General features: G+C 39.0%; 1 protein-coding gene across 4 annotated transcripts in view; it reads right to left on the reverse strand.

Annotated features, from left to right (window-relative positions):
- LOC149140123 (uncharacterized) overlaps positions 1-27231 on the reverse strand; it is a 184420-nt gene that overhangs the window by 37298 nt on the left and 119891 nt on the right. For all 4 annotated transcript variants that reach the window (XM_089448854.1, XM_089448855.1, XM_089448857.1 and 1 more), the window contains exons 3-5: positions 26203-26335; positions 25995-26059; positions 25735-25839 (exon numbers count right to left, since the gene is read on the reverse strand). In XM_089448854.1, coding sequence (XP_089304980.1) covers positions 25735-25839; positions 25995-26059; positions 26203-26335 — 303 coding nt within the window. The remainder of the gene's footprint in view (positions 1-25734; positions 25840-25994; positions 26060-26202; positions 26336-27231) is intronic.

Genomic DNA, 27231 nt, shown 5'->3' on the forward strand with positions numbered 1-27231 from the left:
CACACCTTGAGAACCCGAGTGGGGTATGTTCCGAGAGAGACAATGATGAGGGTGTTTATACATCATTGGTCTCGCCAACATTGAGATCAGACCTTGTGGTGAGATAGAGTTGTTAGTCAAGACCTTGCTATGTGAAAATGTTGGTTGATATGATGCTATAGAGATGGGTTACCAATCTGACTTATCTTATGCGAATTCTTCAAATTAACAATGACCAAGTACCATTATGAATACCTCCCTAGTTAAGAGGGAGTGTTGAAAAGTGTAACTAGGTTCGGTCTTCATAATGACATGTGTAATTGTGATTTTATGTAATTGTTGCAAAGAAGAAAATAAAATCATTATGGTAATGCTTGTCTCATGGGTTTCATGAGCAAGGAATTTTATTTTTAGGTAAGGCTCCCATTGTGAGCCCTTAGTACAAGTCATAAATCGAATTGAGTCAATTTCTTGTATAAAGGACCCTTCTTGGGCATGTTACATATTTGTATGAGTCATTAAAAGAATAAAAAGGCCCTCCATGGCCAAGCTAAAGTATTTCCTTCAAGTCGGCTTCAAGATGGAGTAATGGATCTACACCAAAGGACATGTCGGCTCACCCTCAGCTCAAGTCGGCTTATTTGATGGGAAAACCACTATAAATAGGGCAACTCGTCCTCATTTCAGATACAGATTTTCAGTCAAGGTCTAAAGTTAGAAAGAAGTGTGAAGATCATCAAGAAGAAACCTTATAACCAGCGAAGAGAAGGGAAGGAAGAGCGAAGTCTTTAGCATTGTTTTGGGACTACTTTTGGGCCAAGTACACTCCACATGCGCAAGATTTCATACATGTCTATTGCAGGAAAAAGGTCGAAATATTACGGTCATAGTAAGAGAGTATTTTTGGGTGAAGAAAAAGGAAGATCTCAAGTCAAATTGTCAAGAAGAGGTTGCTAGAAAATCAGAAAGGCAAAAAGATTTTCTTATACTTGATAATTACTTGTGATATTCTTGATTTCTTATTAGGTTTCTTTATATCTTCTTTCTTTTAGTTCATCAAGCAATTACCAAAGTAATAGCACATAACTCAATGGACACCAGATATAGGCTCACAGTCAGGGCAAAACCCCACTCTAGGGGAAAGCCCAGTCAGTAATTCTTCCTTCAATAGTTTTCCTGAGATATTCCAAGACTCTAGACCTTGACACAAACTTTCCTCCACACCAAGTCAACCTTCCTTTCCTTTCTACAGATGATCCTTCTTGACCTGGCAACAGCTGCAGCAGTAGTAGCACTTTCTTCGACCTAGCAACTTCGACCTTGCTTTGGAGACTTCAATCTTCACTGGAAGACTTCGATCTTTACCTAGAGACTTCGATCTTGGCCCAATACAACTTCTTCAGGAAGCAGCATCCAACAATAGCAACTTCGACCTATAGCAGCAACAACATGCAACAACTGACTACGGCATCAACAAGAGAACTTCAATCTTCCAAACTAGGGCACGAGAGAGAGAGAGATAGATGCATCAAAACTTCGATTTTCCTTCCTTCCTTCTCCTAGACCAAACTCGCACTCCTTTTGCCTTCTTTCCTCCACTTCGCACTTTTTCCCATCTTCAAGAGATATTGAACTTGCTTGTTGTGAGAGTGCTTCAAATGGAATTCGAATTGCTTCATTTATAGTCCTTTGGTGAGGTCGAATAGCCCTCTTTGAGGCCAACTTGATCATCTTAAGGCCGACTTGATGTGGAGGCAACATAATTCATATTTGACTCAATACTTAACCCTTTTACATGATTCAAAAGCCCAAGAAGGGTCTCTTTAAAAGTACAATGACTCTATTAACTCAGAATAAATCCGAGAAGTCCTCAATGGGGACTTCGACCTAAAACATGATGACCCAAGCATGAAACCCATGCTTTAATAAATCATACTAATAATAATAATAATAATAATTCTTTTCTTTATTCTTTTGACAAGTACATTACATGATTAACCTTTTTACATGATTCAAAAGCCCAAGAAGGGTCTCTTTAAAAGTACAATGACTCTATTAACTCAGAATAAATCCTAGAAGTCCTCAATGGGGACTTTGACCTAAAACATGATGACCCAAGCATGAAACCCATGCTTTAATAAGTCATAATAATAATAATAATTCTTTTCTTTATTCTTTTGACAAGTACATTACATGATGACTCAAATATATTTAATGAAGACCGAACCTAGTTACATTTTCCAACAGAGGTCTCCCTCTAGAGTGAAGATAATCAAGGGTGAAAGTTTGTCATCCACTCGTGTTAGGGTTTCTGAATTAGGGCTGAAAATATTGTAGGTCTAAAGCAGAGAAAAAAGAAGTCGGATTACGTAGGGTAGCAGAGAAGGAGGAACAAGCAGAGGTTTGACTATTGTTGACTCAAGCAAGAAGGATCTCATCAAGGAAGCTTTGTGTCTTGGTCTTGGAGAGGCAAATACATCAAGGGTCTTGGTCTTGGTATTCGTCAATTGAAATCTCTATAAGAAGAAGAATTTATTTGGGTTTTCCTCTCAAGTGGGAGAGGTTTTGGCCCTGGCTGATAGCCTATATTATGTGTCTCTTGTCTCTTTGTTGTTTATGCATTGGTAGTTGTTTTATGAAGAAGAATACTATAATAATCTAATGAAAGAAAAGATCCTAATCTAAAGAAGTAAAAAGCATTCACAAGCAATTATCAATAGAAGAGAAATCACCTAATTTCTATGCCCTAGATTGCTCAACAAATCAAGCCCTAAAGGCTTTGATTTAGCCTACAAAGGCCCTAGGGCCTCAATGCATAGCCGAAAAGGAGGGCTGCAAGCCCTACAAGGAAATATTTGGAGATTTCAAGATCAATTTTGGCATTTTATAACATCCTTTGGTGTTTGCAGGGGTCCAATTTTGTTTTAAGGTCTCCAAGGCCTAGCCAAAGCTTCCATTACCCCAGCCGCTGGCTTCTCTCTTCCTATTTTGTGAGCCGCTAGCTTCTCTCTTCATATTTTGTGAGCCACAGTCGTGTTCCTTGGTGCCATGAAGCCTTAAGGCCTCCTTTTTCCTCTCGGCAGCCCTTCATCCACCTTGTTTAGGTGTGTCACAAGTGCTAAAAGGCCTTTCTTCTTAAGTCGTGACCTTTGAGGTCCTTGAAAGCCTCTTTGAGTCCCTCCTTTCCCTTGCCGTCAACCCTAGGAGAGCTCTCTCTTTTGCCGCAGGCCTTTACAAGGCCCTTATCCCCTCATCCTAGGCCTTCTAAGCTTTGTAGCCTAGGCCGCTGCCCCCCTCCTAGCTCATAATCCTCATCGCGACCTCTTCTAGCCCTATCTTGCCTCATCTTTGTCCTATCTTGGTTGGCAGTGATTTCTGGGCACTAATAATTTGTTTTGCAGGGGTCTTAAGTGGTTTTAGGTGGTGGACAAGTTTATTTGAGGACTTCTGGTTCATCAACAAGGCCTTTTGACCATAGGGTTTGCTTCCTATCCTCATCTTTTCATCACTGTTTCATTCGCAGCACTGAAACTCTTGTTTACAGCAATATAAAATCATGACAGTGGACTAAAATACTAATCTACAGTAATCATAGCATATTGGGAAATCATTTATACTTATTTTTTGGTCAATATCTAGCATCTTTCATAAATGCTGAGGACTGTCACACTAATGTAAGGTCTGGTATAAGCACTGAAAAGTCTGATAAGGAACATAACAGTGGTAGTCATCTTATCTCATTGGGCATTCATTTCTTTGCATCTATTGCTCCTTGGGTAAGTGTTTTTTTGTTGACTGGACTGTTTCTCTAGCTATTGTTAGCATTGGTCTCTTTGCTGCCTCACAGTCTCTGTTGCAACCATCTCTTGCATACATAAGGTAATTCACTGTTTGCAATCTCATCTAATCGGCAAAGCAAGTGTGTAGTCATTAAGTCAATTTTCTTAACAAGAAGACAAGTGCTCTAAAGGGTAAATGGTATACTTGGATCAAATTGGCATTCTTCACATAAGATTATCTTACTGCTGTCATAAGTCTGCTCTTGTTATATTAATATCATTAACATAAGCTAAAGGGTAATATTTTCTAATTGCAAGTATCCTTACTTGTCATTGGTTGCATTGTCATTGAAAAGCATTGATACATTGTGTTGCCTAAAGAACTGCTAGCATTTTTATGACATTATTTCTAAAGGAATATTTTCACTTACCATTGGCTAATGGATAAATAGTTACAGTGCTTTTCATGATCATAAGTGGAATAAGCACTTCTTGTGGATTTACTTTGGTGTACTAACTTCTTGTTTCTTGCAAGTAAGCTTCACATCTAAGATCATAACCTTGCAATACTTTAACACACTCTTAAAAGCACTTAATTGATCACCATTGCAATTTTGGCATCAAAGTAATCTCAAGAAATTGCTAATTGTGTTGAAAGATTATCACTGTCTATTTGGCATTCTTATCTTGTTAAGAGAAGCATTGGATTTGTGTGTTAATGATATTTGTCCATTGTGGGATGGCTAATCTTGAAATTGCTTTCACATAGCATTTGTTGGTGTCATCTAATTGCTTCATTTAGCACTACTTTTGGTGAAGATTGTCTCTATAATCGCTAAGGTACTTCCTTTGCTTTTAATCGAATACTGCTATCTGGATAATTCATTTTTAAGTACTTAAAACACTTAACAATCTCACCTAAAGTTAACCACTCATATTTTGCACTTACATCTTAGGCCTAGTTTTGCGCTAATTAACTAACCTCCAAGCATAAGATTGGTTGATAGACATATAGGGCCACCCTTCTTCTTTTCGCTTGCAAAGGATAAACCCTCTCTAGTGGTTAACACTGTAACCTTGCAGTTGTCAAAGCCACAGTCTCTGCAGCGTCGGAGGCATCGGGGAGTTCGATTTCAAGGAGAGGTATCGTTAACCAAGCCATTGCTTGCTTCGCCTTGACTTCTCTCTACAACCTACTTTAGAGACTAGCCTCAAAACAGCTGAGGATTAAGGGATACATTTAGCTAAGCATATAATTAAAATAAACCAAGATTTTTTGCATCTCATCTAGATTGTAAGATTTTCATAACATATAGGATTGCAATGCATCTCCAAGCAGCAATTGTTCATCCGGTCATTTGGTATATAATTGATATAAATCAAGTATTTGACTCCATAAGGCACTAGTCTCACGCAATAATCTAATCTAATCTCTAAAACTTGCTAAATCAACCAAGTGGCAAGCCATTCAGTTGTATCACCCAGATTTGTTGGTTGCCAACAAATCTCGCATTCTCACATTCCATAGGGACTAACCCCCATAACCTGTTGTTGGGAGATAGCTAGAATGGATAGGCCAAGGATCAGAGTGACAGCCCCCGTCATGTTAGTTGTCGCATCGTACCTATGCATTTGAGCAACAACAGACCCCATGCATTGGGAAACATGCACTACCTCAAGAAGCACGAACTACTGACACTGTGAGATCTCCATTCTGGAATTGTCTAATCAATACTACACCAAAGCCAAGGATGCATACGAACTATGACCACCCCTAAAATTGTGATCACCCCTACATAATCAAAGACTCCCTTAAACCATGAGTCCCAATGAGATCCACACCAAGTCCCCCAATCCTATGCAAGATGAAAGGAGCTAAGAATGAAAACCAAAGGGACCAGCTCTTGTCGACCATAATAGGCCTAGGATACTTTGATACATAATCTCGCATGGCCTACAAGGCTTTATCTTGCATCCTTTGGATTTACAGTGTTATGAAAAGTGAAGAAATGACCATATGTACCCCTACTGAAATGAGGTATAAACATGCACTACTTAAAGAAACACGAACTACTAACAGTATGAGATCTCCATGTTGAGAACTATCTGATCAATACTACACCAAAGCCAAGGATGCATACAGACTATGACCACCCCTAAAATTGTGATCACCTTTACATAATCGAAGGCTCCCCTAAACCATGAGTCTCAATGAGATCCACTCCGAGTCCCCCAATCCTATGCAAGATGAAAGGAGCTAAGAATCAAAACCAAAGGAACCAACTATTATTGATCATAATAGGCCTAAGATACTTTAATCCTGTGAAATTTTCAATCTATCACAACGACTGGAAATTATTTTCCTAATTGTTAATTTATTTAACAATTTATTTGCAGTTTGCTACGACAAATACCAAATAATTCACACTTTGATTTTCACAAACAAATATTGCGAAAGAAAAATAGCGATGGAATCTGAGAAACTCTAACACACACATAAAAATATGACAAAGTTATTTTTGGACAAATGTCCCCGGAAAAACCCAACTTGGGAAAGCCGGTGCAGCTGTGAAATCTGAGTACAATCTATGGATGCCCAATTGGCAATCCAAATAGCAAGTATCTGACAGAAATAATTAAGAGAGAAAATTCTCTCACCCCACAAGCAATCTCGGCACTGGCTCCGTCAGAAAATCTGGCAGTCCAAACCTCAGTGTAGGCCCTCTGCGCAGACCTTGTGCTTCCTCTCACACCAGTGGCTCGAATCTACCTCTAAGCAAGTCATCTAGCCTGTCTCTACTACTTGAAGTGATTCTCTGGCCCTTTGGAAGCTGAATTGACTTCCTCCCTAGCTAATTCGAATTACTCTTCTTTAGCTACTGCGTTGCTTCTGCGTGGATCACTTCTATCACTTGTCGCTGCCTCTCTGGATTTGGAAAACTTCCTCCTGATCACTGTCCCTGCCCCTCAATGTCTCTGCTTCGATCTTTGGCTCTCTAGCAACTGTTGTTGCTCTCTAGAAATCGAACTGCTGAAGTGTCTCTTGTGTATGTTCTCCAAGTGCTCATCGACTTCTTATAATCCTCTGTTGGAGCACCAACGGCCAACATTAAAACTTAATCAAAAGCTATGGTCATCTTGAAGTCGATCTGTGTGAGTTTCTAGACTATTCTCACCTTGAATTAATTAATTGAAATTCTAATAAATTAACCAATTTTCCTAAGTTTAGACTAAGGAAACATTAAAAAATAGGTTAATAACCTAATTAAGTTATCTCTACGTGGAATTTCCAGAAATGATTTCTAGGTTTTGGGGATCTCATGCATTCTAGCCTCTCCACCAAATTTAATGGTTAGAACACATTTGATGCTACAAAATCTAGCACTCCCTCTTAGCGAGGACTGTGTTTTAGTGTTGCACATCCTACCACAACACTCTATCTCTGTATCATCATCTGTCATGTTGTTGATGTCTAGCCACTGCTACCCACCAACCACTGCACAACTCTGATGTTGCATCTGTGTTGTTCTTGATACTGTCGTATTGTTGTCAGCTCTGCATCTACACTGCAACTCCCTCTCATCTGTTGTTGTTGCAACTACAACAACAGCAACTGGGAAGCATCCAAAATACTAAATCATTTGTGTTCAGTATGATGCATCTATCTCCTAAGTCCTAACTACACTAGCCTCTACATTGTCACTAAAGACTTTGTACTACTGCTAACTCTGCATTGTCACTGAAGACTCTGTACTGCTACTAACTCGGCATTGAACCACCTACTCTGTTGTCAACACTGAACTGCGCTCCTTAGCACTAAATGTTACTAGTCTGCAAATGTCACTCTAGTACTCACTGCATCAACCACCACTGATCCATCCTGCTACTAAATAAGGTGGGCCTCCATAGCTAGGTAATGATCCATGAGGTGGACTATAATGAACAAGGTTCATTGTATCAGGTTAAACATTCCAGAAGACTTGGAATATATAGATCTCCATTGAAGATACAAAAATATATATTAAAATGTATGAATGAGAATATGATGTTACAAATGAGAGCGAGGGTCTGCTTATATACCCTAGGCAGGTTCCCCTTTATGAACGGTCATGTCCTTAGGGACATACCTTTTCATTAACTAATTAATCATTAATTATGACGTGTTATTATTATTTATATCTATATTTTATTCATAACATTGCCTTCCTCCTCAAAGCTTGTTAATGAAAAGGCTTGATCTCTTTTTCTGTTTCGAATGTCTTCTCATCTCGAAACTGTCATCTTCATTGATACAAGTTGATATGATCATCTACATGATAAACAAAATTGTCGAACTGAGAAAGAATTTGACCATCCTAAATCAATCTTCTACAAAATCTTGTGGTTATAAGATACTTCGTGGGAACTTTTATCACAAGACTGAATTGCACTGACATTAGTAGTGTTCGGAACAAAAGTTTGTTGTTTCTAATCTGAACGATACAGATATGTATTTTGATTGAGTTGTCTGCTCTTGTGATTCGGATGTCGATAAGGAGTTCTTGTGGTTTGATTTTCCTTTATCTTGTGCGTGACAACTCCTAGATTTACTTCAAATACTGGTGTTGTTGAGTTGGTTATAGAATCTTCATTTGGATTTTTCATCATTTGAACTGCAACATCTGAATATGTTTTTCCACTGGTTTTTCCTATTTTTGAGTTGTGATATTGACTAGATCGGTATTCGTTCCCTTATCTTCAATTTGGGCGACTACATATGACGACTTTGATACATCTTTCGTGATAAATTCTTCTAATTTATTTTTCAATGATTGCTTGTCATTTTTAAGTTTCTTAATTTGAGTGAGTAATTTCTCGCTATGGTCCTGAAGACGAGTAATTTCTTTGTTTTTGTCAACAGTGATTTTGTCAACTTCCTTTTGTATATTTTGTATCGTTTTTTTACTTTCTTGAGAAATTACTTTTGAGATTTCTTGCGTCACTGAATTTGGTTTCAAAGTAACGCCTTGTAACGTTATTTTTTTCTTTTTGTGGGTAAATATCAAAAACTTATTTTTCATATTTGGGATAAAGGACCCTAGAGTTTCCATCCAGGATGAGCCCAAAACAATGTCACTATCGTCAAAAAATAAGGTTTTCACGGTGAATTGCGAGATAAAAGTATAATCCCCAATACTTAGTTGTAGATTATTTATGTCGTATTGTTTGTCACTTGTGTCAACAAAATTGTTTCAATTATATTCGATTCAAGAATCACTAATTGGTTAGCACATTTAGGACTAACATAATTACTCTCTTCAATAGGACTGATAGAGATTATAATATCTCTTCCCGCAAGTGATCATTTGATTTTAAATAGTGTACTAACACATTTACTAAAGGTTTTAGGAAATCTTTTATTACTAGTCTCCATTTTTCTTTTTCGAGATGAACTCTAGGGTTTTCAAAATATTCCTCCTTTATATTTTCAACAATAACCCTTATGACCTTAGAAATATAATAATTATTTCCTTTGATTTTATAAATAACTTCACAATGTCTTCCTTGGTAATCCTTAATACCTTTACAAAATCCTTTCTTTTAAGACTTAAGGTACTTTTTCACCTCGTTTTTTGTTTTAACTTTATATATACTTTTTATGAGATATCTTCTTGGAAATATAATAAGATGCCGTTTTATTTGATGAACTTTTAACACTTTATGAATTACCTTCCCTATATGTTCCACTAATTATTGTGTACTTATATCTTTTTAATTGTATGATCTCTTTTTTTAACTTTATAATTTATAATTTAATAAAAAGTAATATATATTACTTTATATTTCTTAAACCACTTATTGACCTTGGATTATAATTATTTTGATTTCTTACTTCCAATATAGTTCTTAGTACCTTTTGTGTCCCCTTTAATATTTGCCATCCATGTTTTATTTGTGGGGTGATTTGATGCTATAATGTTTTAATTAACAAAGAGGCCCAACCTTGTGTATATATATATATATATATATATATATATATATATATGATAAACTTGATTCTTCTCCCACAATTTCACTTCCAAATAATTATAATTAGCTAACTATGCTCAAAGACCGAATGGATGCAAAAAAAAAAAATTGTAGTTGTTGTACAACCTACCTTCTAACCTGCAATGTAAATTTTGGTATATTTTAACCCTTTTATAAATATTGTATTTAAAGGATTGGATTAAAATTATTTGGTATTTGTTATGAGCTTCACGCCTATAGTTAAACGGTGGCGACGTTTCAATATTTAGTAATGGTGGTTTAATCGAATGTATGGCAGCAACGATAAAATTTTGATAGGGCGTGACGATGGTGTGATTGATGCGTGGAGTAGTGAAAGGGGATTAGAAAGGGACGAGGTGACTATTACAGGGTGGTGGTTGCGGCGGCTGTGTTGCACAGGAGCACCAGTGTAGGTACGATTGATGGGACAGAGGAAGATGCAAAGAAGGCTAGTTGAGCAGTGGTGGGTTGCGTGGCGATGGAAGAGATGGGTTGCAACAGCGATAATTTAGATGAAACAGTTGGTCAGTTCCTGCAGCAGTGGCAACTAGTAGCAGCATTGGTTGCAGCTTTGTTGTTGTCAGACGGTGCTAGCGCAACCCCTTTTTTTATAATAACTTTTTATAAAAAAAATTATATTCTTCTTTCTGTCTTGAATTTTTTTTATAATGTATAATTTTTTTTATTTTTTTATATAATACATATATTTTTTATAAAAAAAATCTTTCTATATATATATAATTTTTTAAATTTATGTTTGATTTTTTTCTTCATTTTTTAATATTTTTTAACTTTTTTTTCTCTTTCCTTTATGGCCAAAGGCCTGAATGACAATATGAAAAATCAAGAAGCTCCAAACTCTGGTAGCGAAACACTTCAACCGCAACAAGGTTGACAAATTTTGACGACCAAGGACCTGAATTAGCGAATGCGGCTTTGTGCAGTGGTTAAGCGGCCAGAGGATCGAACAGCTCTAATACCAATGTAACGAACAAGATTCATTATAGTAGGCTAAACATTCCAGAAGACTTGGAATATGTAGATCTCCATTGAAGATACAAATATATATATTAAAATGTACGGATGAGAATATGATGTTACAAATGAGAGTGAGGGCCTGATTATATACTCTAGGAAAAGGCACCTTTATGCATGGTCATGTCCTTAGGGACATACCTCTTCATTAACTAATTAATCATTATATGATGTGTTATTATTATTTATATTTATATTATTTATATCTATATTTTATTCATAACATGGACTCCTCAAGGACCCTGCCCAATCTCTGTGCTCTCTGGGGCTATTGCACCAAATCACCCCACCTCGCTCCTAGAGGTATATCTGCAAACATAGCAACTCTTCCTCTAGCCTAGAGGAAAGCTTGTTTATTTCCTCGGATGTTGCCTACTGGCCCTGCTTCCCCTGCTTGTCCTTCTTCCTTTGAGGACATTGAGTACTGTAGTGACCGAGCTCACCACATCTGAAGCACTTGACCTTTGACAAGTCATTCTTCTTCTTCCTCTACTCCCCCTACCCCTGACTGGGACCCTTCAATGTCAGGGTCACATTCTCCTCGTCCTTCAGACCCTTCGATCCGTTCCCACTGCCACCACTGATGGAGCTGTTAAGCAAAGCTCGCCTCATTTCCTCCTGCTATAAATCGGCCCATATTTTGTCCCATCTAGGTAGCATGTCTCTACCTAATATACTTTGGAGTTTGGAAAAAGACTTGCCAATCCTCCAAGACGTTGTTTAGTGCCAACCGTACTAGCTTTGATGGTTGAGGCTCTGCTCCAATCGCTGCAAGATGACCTCGGACCTCCTAAATCCTAGTGAGGTTAGGGATCTATGCCTTCCCCCTTCTGCATCCTGATGCATCTCAGCTTTTCTTCAAGGAACATCTTCCACTGCTCAGAAGTACCCTAATATAGTGTAGAGAGAGCTACCCACATTTCTCTGGTTGTACCTATTTCTGCCAAATATGAAACTATATGATCTTGAACTCCATCGAAGATCAACCGCTTCACCCTCGCCATCTCCTTCCTGTATTCTTTGAGCTTATCCGCATCCTGGGGAACTGCCACCACATTATCTATGTAGGATTTTAGGGCATATTCATCTAGAAGGAAAGACATCCTAGCCCTCCAAATGACGTAATTGGAAGCTCCATCCAACCTATCCTGATCTCTAAGCTCTATTGTGGCCATATCTAGATCTAACGAAAACTCCCTCTTTCCCTTTGCTTGGTTGTTGGATTAATTGTATGCACTCCCTTCTGGAGTGTGAAAATCTACACTCAGCTACTGCGAATTTGCCTGGAAAAATCGAACTTCTGAAAATTGAAGTCCCCTGAGAGAAATTTTACCTCTACTGTGTGTGCTTTTCTTTTCCACCCAACGCTGATTTTGTTGCTGCCAAACCCTTTGCATCCAACCAAGGAATCTGCTCAGCGAAAATTTGAGTTGTTGTTGCTCCCTCTGACTGCTGGAATCACTATTCCGGGCAACTCGACTTTTCTATCAACCTGCAACTGAAAATCGAATTTTCTGCTCCAGCAATTCGGCCTACCTGTCAATGAACTATGCAACCTCTAGCAAATTCGGCTAACTATTTCCAATGAACTACAAAATTCCCTTCTCCGCTTCTGAGCTTCCCGACTGATAACTCACACTCTGATACCATGTGAAATTTTCAATCTATCACAACAACTGGAAATTATTTTCCTAATTATTAACTTATTTAACAATTTATTTGCAGTTTGCTACGACAAATACCAAATAATTCACACTATGATTTTCACAAACAAATACTAAGGAAGAAAAATAGCGACAGAATCTGAGAAAATCTAGCACACATAAAAATATAGCACCATTATTTTTGGACAAATGTCCCCAGAGAAACCCAAATTGGAAAAATCGGTGCAGCAATTGAAGGTTTTATTATTATGCAGCAATGAAATCTGAGTACAATCTATGGATGCCCAATTGGCAATCCAAACAACAAGTATCTGACAAAAATAATTTAGAGAGAAAATTCTCTCACCGCACAAGCAAACCCGGCATTGGCTCCTTCAGAAAATTTGGTCATCCAAACCCTAGCGTAGGCCCTATGCACAGTGCTTGCACTGTCACTCACACGTGTGGCTCGAATTTGCGTCTGAGCAAGTTGTCTAGCTTGTCTCTACTGCTAGAAGTGATTCTTCAGCCCTCTGGAAGACTTTCCCAGCCTCTGGAAGCTTAATCGACTTCCTCCCCAGCTAATTCGAACTACTCTACTTCAGCCACTTGGCAAGGTCTGCGGTGCTTCTGCGTGGATCACTTCTGTCACTTGTCGTTGCCTCTCTGGACCTGGAAAACTTCTCTAGATCACTGTCCCTACCCCTCATTGTCTCTACTTCAATCTCTGGCAACTGTTGCTGCTCTCTGGAATTCGATCTGCCCAGGAAATCAAATTGTTGAAGTGTCTCTTGTGTATGTTCTCCAAGTGCCCATCGACTTCTTCTTATAATTCTCTGTTGGAGCACCAACGGCCAATTTTAAAACTTAATCAAAGGCTAGGATCGTCTTGAAGTCGATTTGTGTGAGTTTCTATACTATTCTCATCTTGACTTAATTAATTCTGATTAAATAACCAGTTTTCCTAAGTTTCGACTTAGGAAACATTAAAAAATAAGTTAATAATCTAATTAAGTCATCTCTATGTGGAATTTCCATAAGCGATTTTTGGTTTTTGGAGATCTCATGCATTCTAGCCTCTCCACCAAGTTTTGTGGCTAGAACACATCCGATGCTACAAAAAGTAACACTCCCTCTTAGAGAGGACTATGTTCTAGTGCTACATATTCTGCCCCAACACTCTGTCTCTGTATCATCCTTTGTCACGCTATTGATGTCTAACCACTGCTACCCACCAACCACTACGCAACTCTGATGCTACATCTGTGCTGCTACTGATACTGCCAACTTTGCATCTGCACTGCAACTCCCTCTCATTTGTTGCTACGGCAACTATAACAACTGTAACTAAGAAGCATCAAAAATACTAAATCATCTGTGTTCAATATGATGCATCTGTCTCCTGAGTCCTGACTTCTACTAGCCTCTGCACTGTCACTGAAGACTCTGCATTGTTGCTAACTCTGCACTAGGCCACCTGCTCTACTATCAACACTGCAATGCGCTCCTCGGCACTGACTGCGACTAGTTTGCAACTGTCACTCTGGTACTGACTGCACCAACTGCTACTAATCTGCAACTGTCACTCTGGTACTAACTGCACCAACTGCCACTAATCCATCCCGCTACTGAATACTGTGGGCGCCCATAGCCAGGTAATGATCCATGAGGTGGACTCCTCAAGGACCTTACCCAAACTCTATAGCTCTCTAGGGCTACAACACCAAATCACCCCACCTCACTCCTAGAGGTATATCTGCGAACATAGCAAACTCTTCTTCTAGCTTAGAGAAAAGCTTGTCTATTTCCGCGGATGTTGCCTGTTGGTCCTACTTCTCCTACTTCTCCTTCTTCCTCTGAGGACACTGAGTAGTGTAGTGACCGAGCTCACCACATCTGAAGCGCTTGACCTTTGACAGGTCCTTCTTCTTCTTCTTCTTCTGCTCCCCCTGCCCCTGACTGGGACCCTTCGATGTCAAGGCCACATTCTCCTCCTCCTTCACACCTTTCGATCCATTACTACTATTGCTACTAATAGAGCTCTTAAGCAAAGCTCGCCTCATTTTCTCCTGCTGCAAATCGACACACATTCTATCCCATCTAGGTAGCGTGTCTCTGCCCAATATACTTTGGACGAAGACTTGCCAATCCTCTAAGACATTGTTTAGTGCCAACCGTACTAGCGCTGATGGTTGAGGTGATGTCGAAACATCTACAAGATGATCTCGGACCTCCTAAATCCTGGTGAGGAAGGGATTTATGTCTTTACTCTTCTGCATCCTGATGCATCTCAGCTTTTCTTCTAGGAACATCTTCCGCTGCTCATAAGTACCCTGATATAACGTAGAGACAGCTAACCACATTTCTCTGGCTGTACCTTTGTCTGTAAAATGTGAGACTATATGATCTCAGACTCCATCCAAGATCAACCGCTTCGCCCTCGCCATCTCCTTCCTGTATTCTTTGAGCTAATCCACATCTTGGGGAATTACCACCACATTATCTATGTAGGCTTTTAGGCCATATTCATCTAGAAGGAAGGACATCCTAGCCTTCCAGATGACGTAGTTGGAAGCTCCATCCAACCTATCCTAGTCTCTAAGCCTTGTTGTGGCCATATCTAGATCTGACAAAAACTCCCTCTTTCCCTCTGCTTCGCTGTTGGATCTGCTATACGCACTCCCTTCTGTAGTGTGAAAATCTCCACTCAGCTACTGCTAATCTGCCTAGAAAAATCAAAGTCCCCTGAGAGAAATTTTACCTTTGTTGTGTGTGCTTTTTTCTTCCACCCGATGCTGATTTTGCTACTGCAAAACCCTTTGCGTCCAACCAAGGAATTTGCTTAGTGAAAATTTGAGTTTTTGTTGCTCCCTCTGACTGTTGGAATCACTATCTCGGAAAACTCGACTTTTCTGCCAAACTGCAACTAAAAATCGAATTTCTACCCCAGCAATTCGGCCTGCCTGTTAATGAACTCCACAACCTCTAGGAATTTTGGCCTGCTATTTCCATTGAACAGCAAAATTCCCTTCTCCGCTTCTAAGCTCCCCAGCTAATCACTCATGCTCTGATACCATGTGAAGTTTTCAATCTATCACAGCAACTGGAAATTATTTTCCTAATTGTTAATTTATTTAACAATTTATTTGCAACTTGCTACGGAAAATACCAAATAATTCCCACTATGATTTTCACAAACAAATACTGCGAAAGAAAAATAGCGATGGAATCTGAAAAAACCTAGCACACACATAAAAATATGACACTGTTATTTTTGGACAAATGTCCCCAAAAAAACCCAACTTGGGAAAACCGGTGCAACAACTAAGTACAATCTATAGATGCCCAACTAGCAATCCAAACAGCAAGTATCTGACGAAAATAGTTTAGAGAGAAAATTATCTCACCCCACAAGCGAACCTGGCATTGGCTCCTTCAGAAAATTTGGCCGTCCAAACCCTATTGTAGGCCCTCTGCACAGTCCTTCCACTGCCTCTCACACGTGTGGCTCCAATCTGCCTCTGAGCAAGTTGTCTAGCTTGTCTCTACTGCTGGAAGTGATTCTCCGACCCTCTGGAAGTCTTTCCCGGCCTCTGGAAGTTGAATCGACTTCCTCCCCAACTAATTCGAACTACTCTACTTCAGCTACTGCGCTGCTTCTGCATGGATCACTTTTGTCACTTGTTGCTGCCTCTCCGGATCTGGAAAGCTTCCTCCGGATCACTGTCCCTGCCCCTCATTGTCCTACTTCAATCTCTGGCAACTGTTGTTGCTCTCTGGAAATCGAACGGTTGAAGTGTCTCTTGTGTATGTTCTCCAAGTGCCCATCGACTTCTTATAATCCTCTGTTGGAGCACCAACGGCCAAGATTAAAACTTAAGCAAAGGTTAGGATCATCTTGAAGTCAATCCCTGTGAGTTTTCAAACTATTCTCACCTTGACTTAATTAATTCTAATTAATTAACCAGTTTTCCTAAGTTTAGACTTAGGAAACATTAAAAAATAGGATAATAATCTAATTAAGTCATCTCTAAGTGGAATTTCCAGAAATAATTTCTGGCTTTTGGAGATCTCATGCAGTCTAGCCTCTCCACCAAATTTTGTGGCTAAAACACATCCGATGCTACAAAAACTAACATTCCCTCTTAGCGAGGACTATGTTCTAATGCTGCAGATTCTTCCCCAACACTCTGTCTCTCTATCATCCTCTATCACGTTGTTGATGTCTGGCCACTGCTACCCACCAACCACTGCTCAACTCTGATGTTGCATCTATGTGGTTGCTGATACTGCCATACTACTGACAACTCCGCATCTGCACTGCAACTCCCTCTCATCTGTAGTTGCTGCAACTACAACAATTGCAACTGAGAAGCATCCAAAATACTAAATCATTTGTGTTCAGTATGATGCATCTGTATCCTGAGTCCTGACTGCTACTAGGCTTTGTGCTATCAATGAAGACTCTGCACTGTTGCTAACTCTACACTAGGCCACCCGCTCTACTGTCAACACTGCACTACGCTCCTCAACACTGACTGCTACTAGTCTACAACTGTCACTCTAAAACTAACTGCATCAACTGCCACTGATCCATCCTGCTACTGAATACTATGGGCCCCCGAGCGGGGTAATCATCCATGAGGTGGAATCCTCCTGCCACTGATCCATCCTGCTACTGAATACTATGGGCCCCCGAGCGGGGTAATGATCCATGAGGTGGACTCCTCAAGGACCCAACCCAAGCTCTATAGCTCTCTAGGGCTACAGCACCAAATCACCCCACCTCACTCCTGGTGGTATGCCTGCTAACATAGCAAACTCTTCTTCTAGCCTACAGGAAAGCTTGTCTATTTCCATAGATGTTGCCTGTTGATCCTACTTCTCCTGCTTGTCCTTCTTCCTCTAAGGACACTGAGTACTGTAGTGACCGAGCTTACCACATCTGAAGCAATTAACCTTTGACAGGTCCTTCTTCTTCCTCAGCTCACCCTGCCCCTAATTGGGACCCTTTAATGCTAGGGCCACATTCTCCTCCTCCTTCACACCCTTCGATCCGCTGCTACAGCTGCCACTGATGGATCTCTTAAGCAAATCTCACCTCATTTCCTCCTGCTGCAAATCGGCCCACAGTCTATCCCTTCTAAGTAGCATGTCTCTGCCCAATATACTTTGGACGAAGACTTGCCAATCCTCCAACACATTGTTTAATGCCAATCGTACTAGCTCTGATGGTTGAGGCACTGCCCCAATAGCTGCAAGCTGATCTCGGACCTCCTGAATCCTGGTGAGGAAGGGATCTATGTGTTCCCCCTTCTGCATCCTGATGCATCTCAGCTTTTCTTACAGAAACATCTTCTGTTGCTCAGAGGAACCCTGATATAGTGTAGAGAGAGCTACCCACATTCCTTTGGTTGTACCTTTGACTGCCAAGATCTTGGACTCTATCCAAGATCCACTGCTTCGCCCTCACCATCTCCTTCCTATATTCTTTGAGATGATCCGCATCTTGGGGAACTGCCACAACATTATCTATGTAGGCTTTCAAGCCATATTCATCTAGAAGGAAGGACATCCTAGCCTTCCAGATGTCGTAGTTGGAAGCTCCATTCAACCTATACTGATCTCTAAGCCCTGTCCACTGACAAATTTTGATTCACACTGGAAAATTGTGTTGTTGTCGAAACTTTTAGTCTGACAACCATCATCATCAATTCAATTTCAATTTCATCATCACTATGGCCATATCTAGATCTAACGAAAACTCCCTCTTTCCCTCTGCTTGGTTGTTGGATCTGCTATATGCGCTCCCTTTTGGAGTGACAAAATATGCACTCAGCTACTACCAATCTACCTGGAAAAATCGAACTTCTGAAAATCGAAGTCCCCTAAGAGAAATTTTCCCTTCGCTGTGTGTGCTTTTCTCTTCCAACTAACGTTGATTTTCTTGCTGCAAAACCCTCTGTGTCCAACCAAGGAATCTACTTAGCAAAAATCTGAGTTGTTGTTGCTCCCTCTAACTGTTGGAATCACTATCCAGGGCAACTCGACTTTTTATCCAAACTGCAACTGAAAATCGAATTTTCGCCCCAACATTTCGGCCTGCCTATCAATGGACTGCGCAGCCTCTAGGAATTTTGGCCTGTTGTTTCCACTGAACAACGAAATTCCCTTATCCGCTTCTGAGCTTCCCAGCTGATCACTCACTCTCTGATACCATGTGAAATTTTCAATCTTTCATAGCAACTAGAAATTATTTTCCTAATTGTTAACTTATTTAACAATTTATTTGCAGTTTGCTACGGAAAATACCAAATAATTCACACTATGATTTTCACAAACAAATACTGCGAAAGAAAAATAGCGCTAGAATCTATGAAAATCTAGCAAACACACATAAAAATATGACATTGTTGTTTTTGGACAAATGTCCCCGGAAAAACCCAACTTGGGAAAACAAGTGTACCAGCTGAGGGTTTTATTATTATGCAGAAGTGAAATCTGAGTACAATCTATGGATGCCCAACTGGCAATCCAAACAGCAAGTATCTGACAGAAATAATTTAGAGAGAAAATTCTCTCACCCCACAAGCAATCCCGGCACTGGCTCCTTCAGAAAATCTAGTCATCCAAACCCCAACATAGGCCCTCTGCACAGTCCTTGCACTGCCTCTTACATGTGTGGCTCGAATTTGCCTCTGAGCAAGTCATCTAGCTTGTCTCTACTGCTGGAAGTCATTCTTCGGCCCTCTGTAAGACTTTCCCGGCCTCTGGATGCTGAATCGACTTCCTCCCCAGCTAATTCGAACTGCTCTATTTCCACTACTGCGCAGTCTTTGTGCTGCTTCTGCATGGATCACTGTTGTCACTTGTTGTTGCGTCTCTGGATCTGGAAAACTTCCTCTGAATCATTGTCCTTGCCCCTCACTATCTCTGCGCCGATCTCTAGCTCTCCGGCAATTGCTGCTGCTCTTTGGAAATCGATCTACCAAATAAATCAAACTGCTAAAGTGTCTCTTGTGTATGTTCTCCAAGTGCCCATCAACTTCTTATAATCCTCTGTTGGAGCATCAACAACCAAAATTAAAACTTAATCAAAGGCTAGGATCATTTGAAGTCGATGCATATGAGTTTCTAGACTATTCTCACCTTGACTTAATTAATTTTGATAAATTAACCAGTTTTCCTAAGTTTAGACTTAGGGAACATTAAAAAATAGGTTAATAATCTAATTAAGTCATCTCTAGGTGGAATTTTAATAAACAATTTATGGGTTTTGGAGATCTCATGAATTCTAGCCTCTCCACCAAATTTCGTGGCTAGAACACACCCGATGCTACAAAAACTAACAAATACATAATCTCGCATGGCCTACAAGGCTTTATCTTGCATCCTTTGGATTTACAATGGTGTTATGAATAGTGAAGAAATGACCATATGTACCCCTATTGATATGAGGGGTAACAAGACCCATACCCTTTATTCAGTAGGGGTTAGAGAGCCTCCCCAAACCCAATCCTAGGCCTTGAAAATTGAATCCACAAATAGGTGTATGCAATGGTAATACCAAACTCCTCCACCCTAAAGTAAAAGATTTTCAAATGAACTTAAGGACAAAGGGGTATTGTTGAACAATTGCTTCATGATTACATCGAAAATTTACCAATACTTTCCTCATACAATGCAACATCTATGTACATTTTTCTTCGAGTACACTAAACAGTTACCAATCATTGCACCATTGTCATTTCCCTCAAACAAAGTAGAAATCTCAAAGTTCTCCAAACTCTAACTTTGAAACTCCTCATTTTTTCACTCATATAGAAGGTTTTATTTGTAAACAACTATTTTACCCCATCAAAATTTGTTTCAAGTGCCCAAAACCTGCTCAAAAATGCAAAAAATGCAGATTTACACAAAGTAATTACTAATAATTCATCCTTGGGAACCATGCACATCTGTTGTCAATGCTTCTACATAAGGCACCCATATGGCCAAGGTCCTCACCAACCTTTGATGTCAAATGGTTTACTCTGTAATGCTGAATCCAAACTATATAATGTTCATACCATCAATGTTGAATGGTGAACTCTATCATGTTTAGTCCATCCTACATAATATCCATGAACATATGCTGGAACATAGCACCCAAATTTGTCTTGGCAAATCTCACATTAATATTCAAGGTATTCATGAATTGACCATGTTGAATGGTGAGCTTTGTAATGTTGAATCCACCCTATTGACCACTCTGTGTCAATGACCCTATAGCAGTACACCCCTTTTTTCGCAAAAGGGATTTCATTATTCAGATCATGCAGGATTCATCATCAGTCTTCAGTTTATTAGAATTGTAAATCCATTCTGCAAGTTTATAATGTAAATGATCCTAATAAGATCATCTATATATGTAACAACATAGGTAAGCCTACCGTTTTGATAATGATTTCTATCCTAGGAGGTTTTTCATCTCACCGATTCATGTGTGTTTCTAAACACAGATGATCAGTAGAGTTTTTCCCTCCAGCCTCACCCCAAAGCTAGGGTGGATTTTTTCGTCAAGATCTTAGGTAAGTCCTAGTGTTCTAGTTGAGTCTCTGTAAAAGTAATTTAAGAGTAATTCAAGCTAATTGGCTAAATTGCTTTATTACAAATTACTTGGTCTACTAAATCATATTGAGTCGCAGAATGAGGTATTATAAATAAGGGTCTATAACGAACAGGTTTTCCCCCTTCATGTATTAAATTGTAATATCTTGATGTAAAAAATATTTTAGTGCATGGTCCCTCATATTTAGATACCATGGCTAAAATATTAGAGGGTTGGAAAAATTATTAATCCCTTCATGAGTGAATTAATTAAATTTTTTGGCAGAAATAAATTAAAATCCTAAGCCAGAAATTTAATTAATTTTGTGTCCTAAGAAAAATTAATTCTCCAAAAGGTAAAATTCGTGGGTCCCAAATAAATTAATTTTTGGAGGTCCCCGACCAAGGGAATATTGAAAATTTCAAGAGATTTTGAACCCTTGGGCCCTGGTAGTTAAGTCAAAGTCAATTTTTTTAAATCAACTCAAAATAATTAATTTTGAGTTGATTAAAATTCAATTAAATGAAAAATTCGAATTTCCTCAAAAAATAAAATAATTTCGACGGAGGAAATTAAAAAATAATTAAATCTTTTTTAACGGTCGAGATTACTTTGACGAAGATCAAGCCAACTAGCCGTTGGAGAATTAATCTATAAATTAGAGATCATTTGTCATTTGAAATCATCCGATCATTGAATCATGTACTAGCTCTTGAAGCTCTTGTAAACTTTTCTGGAATAATACAACGCAAAGTCTTTGGGGTTTTACTTGATGGCAGTGTTCCTCTCTGGTATTTTATGGTAACTTGTATTTAAAGTTTTGTTGATCTTATTTATAAGTTGTTGGTTAATAGCTCTTGTAGATCAATCTATTGCACAGGTATCTTGCTTAGGTTGTTGGGTTTTAAGATAGCATTAAGATTTTTAATTGATTAGCAGGTATCTCTAATCTTTAAAGATTTAATAGTTATTTTATACCTCTATTGGTTTAACGGCTTATTTTATAAGTGTGCAGAAATCATTTGATTCAGAAATTTTGGGCGTTTGGGGAAGTTCTTAGTTGAACCAGCTGACTCCCGAAACTTAAGATCTGGAGAGCCTTCTGGATTAAAATTCCTAGATTATCTAACAAATTATATCTTGCAAGGCTGTCCTGGGCTAGTACCTAAAACTTAAAAAAAGTATTTATCTCCAAAACATTGTGTTAAATTGTTAGATCTGGCTAGGAAGAGTCTCAAATCTACAGATCTGAGAGCGAAGCTGGACTCATACTCAGATCCGATAGATCTGTAATTTAAGTGTATAAATCTAAAAAATTAAATTTTTAGTTTTAGTTTTCTAACTTGGGATTTGGGTTTGATTTCAGATTTTTTGTATATGTATTGGGTCTTGGGTTTTTGTTTTTTTCACTTGTGCAGGCGCAGATATAAAGTTCTACAAGGAGATTTTTCAAGATCTAAGACAGATATAGGCCCTGGAGGGCAAGATCTTGTCTCAGAAACAAATTTTTGCAGGGAAAAGTTCCAGTCAAAATCTTCAAATTAAAATTTTCAAATCTAGTTCTTCATAAAAAAATTCTGGGCAAAAATTTTCTGAATTTTTGTAGGGGTTTTTTTTATTTTCTAAAAGCCCTACAGGCATAGCCCTATGTTAATTTTCTAGGCCAAACGCTGCCCTTTTCCTCCATTATTTCGTAGGCCCTAATTTCTGCAACCCTAACTCGGCTCTCTCCCTCGCGTTTTTCCCTCGGCCTGCATCTTTAACCTAACCCATCTCCTCTCTGCGCATCTTTAACCTAACCCATCTACTCTCTGCGCTTCTTTCCCTCAGCCTGCGTGAGCTCCTCTCAGCTCCACGTCCTTTTCTTCCACGCGATATCCTTCCTGCCTGCTATCTTTCTTCTTTGCGGCTTCTCCTCAACACATCACTCCCTCTACCCACGCTACCATTTTTCTCTGCATTTTTCTACTATTCCCGCAATCTCTTCTCGCTCCTCTAGCTGCACCCTCTTTCACGTCCCTACATCCTCCTGCTCCTTCATTTCCCTTGCTATCTACTATCTCTCTTTGGCATATAACTCAGAAATAAATCGTGATATAAGCACTTTCAATCCTTGATCTAGCTTCATCTCGCTCCATCTTCTAATCATCTTGTGCACTTGCATATTAAGTTAGTCTTGCATAATTAAAATTTACTTCCAAGCATAAGCTTGGTCAATACACAGATAGGTACCGATCCATCTTTGCTTGAGAAGCATGTTTCTCTTGGTAATTAAAACAATGACCCCCGATTTGAGCCATTGTCACGGTGCCTAGACATTCTGTGTGACAACACACCCTATATAGTATTCACAAACTGCTGATGCCAAATGGTGAACTCTGTAATGTTGAGTCTGCCATTATAATATCCACAAACATATGTTACAACATAACACCCAAATTTGAAGGTCTCAGTATCATGATATGGGATGGATAGCTATGGATTTAAACACCCTCCTCATCATCTATCGCGTGAAGAATGTCCACCATCTATGGGCTGCTGGGAGCTTTTCCGGAGTTGCTATTCTTGGGATGCAGACAACAACTCAGACGGGAAGTCAAAGTCTGAAGGCCCATGGATGCTTTGATGCATGCAGGACTGAGAGTGATTATAAGTTGGAAACTTCTCTGCAGGGGAAACGCCACCTCCGACACAATACAAAGAAGTCTCTGGAATCCCAGGTTTGATTTTTTAATTATTTCAATTTGGGATTGTGCTTCAATTCTGAACTTCCTGATCACAGTTTTGAATTCAGGAATAGGGATAGTTTTTTTCCAGTTATATTTCCCTTCTCTAGGGCTGTTAATTTGGGGGGGTTTATTCATTTTGACACAACGACCTCTCAGCCTCTCTCTCTTTCCCATCTCTATTCCCTATCTACTCTCCCTCCGTTGTTTAAACGTGGGACAACCCTGTCTCGTCGCTCTGATTTCGGCATTCCCTATTGCTGGTTCTATCAGTTTTGTCCTATTTCACCCTTGGTTTTCCTACCCAGCCCTTGCAGAGTCTTTTTCCCTCCCTAACGCTCATAATTTCACACCTTATCACCCTCCATACTTAAGCTCTGACTGTATGGCCAGGCATCATCTCTCTATTCCTCTGTGAAGCGGAATGACAGGACGCCCGAGTCAATCCCCTGCCTCTTACCATATTCCTTCCCATCAAACCCGGGCCCAGGCAGCAACTCAAGCAGCCATGGAGCATTACAGGGATATCATTCCTACAGCAGTCCAGAGGGCTATTTCAGATGTAGAAGAGAAAGTTAGACAATCCAAATATTATATTATTGATAGACAGGTTGACCAGAAAACCAGGGGCTGGATATCACATGTGGGGAACTCCACCAGAGCCAAAAACACCTCCTATATGCAGACCATCATTCTATATTTAGCATATCAAGACTCTCATGGGAAGAGTTCCCACTGACAAAACTGGTGCCCAACAGGGAATGGTTATCTATTTGGCAGAACTGATGGACAAAATTGACAGGCTCAACAGGAAGGTCACAGCTCCAACCAAGAACTTAACAAACCTTGACTTTTCCTCCTTAGACAATGACAGTGAGCCACAAGTGAGCCAGTAACTTTTAGAATTTTTATCAGTTTATCAGTTTTGGATTTAATTTCTCTACTAGTTTTATGTTCTTCTCGACAGTCTATCAGATACCAAATAGAACCAGTGATCACAAAACTTTGAACTTATGCTATTGGTCTGGTTTCCCAAGTGGCAGACTAGTAGCATGTGATAACTGTTTGTATCAGTCTTTTTAAAAGTAAAATGAATGGTCTGACTTAAAAAAAAACCATAACACCCAAATTTGTGTAGGGAAATTTTTTGTTAACAAGTCCCAACTATCAGGCCAGCCTAGTGAGAAATTTAAACTTAAAACACCTTTGTTAAAATTTCTTACTAAAGGGGAAACCAAAAGAAACATTTTATAGAGTCAGGTGCAAGCCTTTGCAATTTTTCACCTTAGATGACACACTCTGAATTAGTCCAACATGAATAGGTTTACAACTATGCTATCAAAACCTTATATCGAAAGCATTATTGGTTTTGTCTGACTTCTGGAACATTATTTTAATCTTCTTGTGATTAATCATTACTCATAAATAGTTTTGGATTTTGTCAACCTATTTGCTAGGATAAAAAGCAGAAGTTGAAGTTTTATTTGATTAAGTAGTTTGGAATCATTCACAGCCTTCTGGCTGGTTGCATCTGTGGTTTGAGAGATTACCATTCAGAATATCATGTATGCTCCCTAATTTAGATCACTAGATGAATTGGGCTGAAACCATACAGATGTGAAAACATAGTTTTCCTTGCACCTCTATTGGACATGGAATGTTAGGCATTAAATCTGCTTGCTTTTCTCAGCCACGTCTATTGCGCACAGTTATCTCATCAAGCACATTAGAGTGTTTCTAGAACTCCAATGTTTACTGCCTGTTTATGCAGAGTGTTGTGGTGAATAATGTCAAGAACTAATACAATGCAATGGAATCATCAAAGGAGAAGCAGAACAAAAGTAGGAATAAGAGATATTCTTTCCAGAACAAACTATTTTTAATGTATCTGGGATGTTATGCTGGGATGCTTCAGTCAGAAAGCAAACAATCCAGAGGAAAGCAATGCTTACATTCTCAAATGCCTGCAGTAATGCAATTAAATGTTGAGCAGAATCAGGTTCTGTCTTCCGCTTTTCTAACATATCGATGACCTCTTGAGCTGCTTCACATGGACCCTGACACACAAAAAAAAGCAGGACGTGAAATGATGAGAAAACACACTTTTTACATCTTTATGCAAGAATAAATTTAACTTAAATGTGATGACCCATATAGCTTGAATAAAATAAACCGATTGATTTCAGAGGAACATGCACAATTATCCCAGTACCTCCGACAGCACCTTCAAGGCCACAGACTCTAAAAGACCACCTTCAACAAGTGCATTCAATGATTCTGCAAAGCATAAAAAATTAAAATATTTGGAAGCCTTAGATTAAACAAATGAAAAGATGGATGAAGCACCTCAGCTACAAGTCAAAGACTATTTGCCAGAAACCCACTGTGAGATTTGAGTGTGTTAGGTTAGATGTAATCACCAAGAAACATATGTCTCAATCTCGCATCATTTTGACAACTTCTGGCCATCTCCTGAGCAATGAACTCCCGCTTCTCTTCATCTAGCACAAGACATTTTCCGATCCCAAGGTTTGCTTTGTCTCCACATATTTCCTATATGGCCCAAATCAAAAGAACTCAATTCCTTGTCTTGACCTCAGAGGCAACTAAGTACGTTATAAAACAGGAAGCATAGACTGAGTCACCGCATAGTAAAATTATGGCTCCACTTAAATGCCCAACTTCTTAAAACATAATTAGAAATTTAGAATACTTATTGATCTGTAAGATTCTCGAAGAAAAAATGCAATGTTGCTTCCAAGAATTTAGATAGCATCTCTCATACATAGAATGGAAATAATTTTTCAGACATCACAAAAATCTTCAATCCCATAAGAAGTATGCTAATAAAAAAGCGTAACTTTGGGGAGTTCGCTGCTCTGAATCATCAATCTTTGTAAGGTCAATAACAAATAAAAAGTAACTCAAAACAATAATAGCTCAGAAAAAAGATTGTTCCATGTCTATAATATGAGCACAACTGCAACAATTTGCAAAGGCAAACCAAGAGATTTGCTGCAATTGTACATGTACACAATATTCATCAAGTATTTCTAAAGGTACATCATGACCAAAATTGGAATGTACATGCATACATTCTGTTACTCAGCTTTTTTGTCCTAGATAGAACTAAAAGTGTCATAGTAAGTGTTAATTTTCCATTGTTCTATGCTATGTCAATTACTTTAGCCCAATTCAATTCTTCAATAAGCAATCTTTTTCAATAACAAATAATTCTTCCAATAATCAACAGTAATTGAAGATAGAACAGTAAATGCAATGACAATAAGAGACAATCAAGAGCATCAACAAGAGACACCAATTTGGTCAAAGACCAAGGAAAAACCCCACAAGGGGGAAAACCCTTTAAGAATTCTTTTTCTATTAGATTGGCTTCAAATGTTCAGCAGAGAGTACAATGAGTCAAATCCATAAATAAGAGTCAAAGT

This window comes from Pinus tabuliformis, chromosome X, assembly GCF_031772625.1.
Source record: "Pinus tabuliformis cultivar Carrire ecotype Pingquan chromosome X, CPIR1, whole genome shotgun sequence".
Taxonomy (NCBI): Eukaryota; Viridiplantae; Streptophyta; class Pinopsida; order Pinales; family Pinaceae; genus Pinus; species Pinus tabuliformis.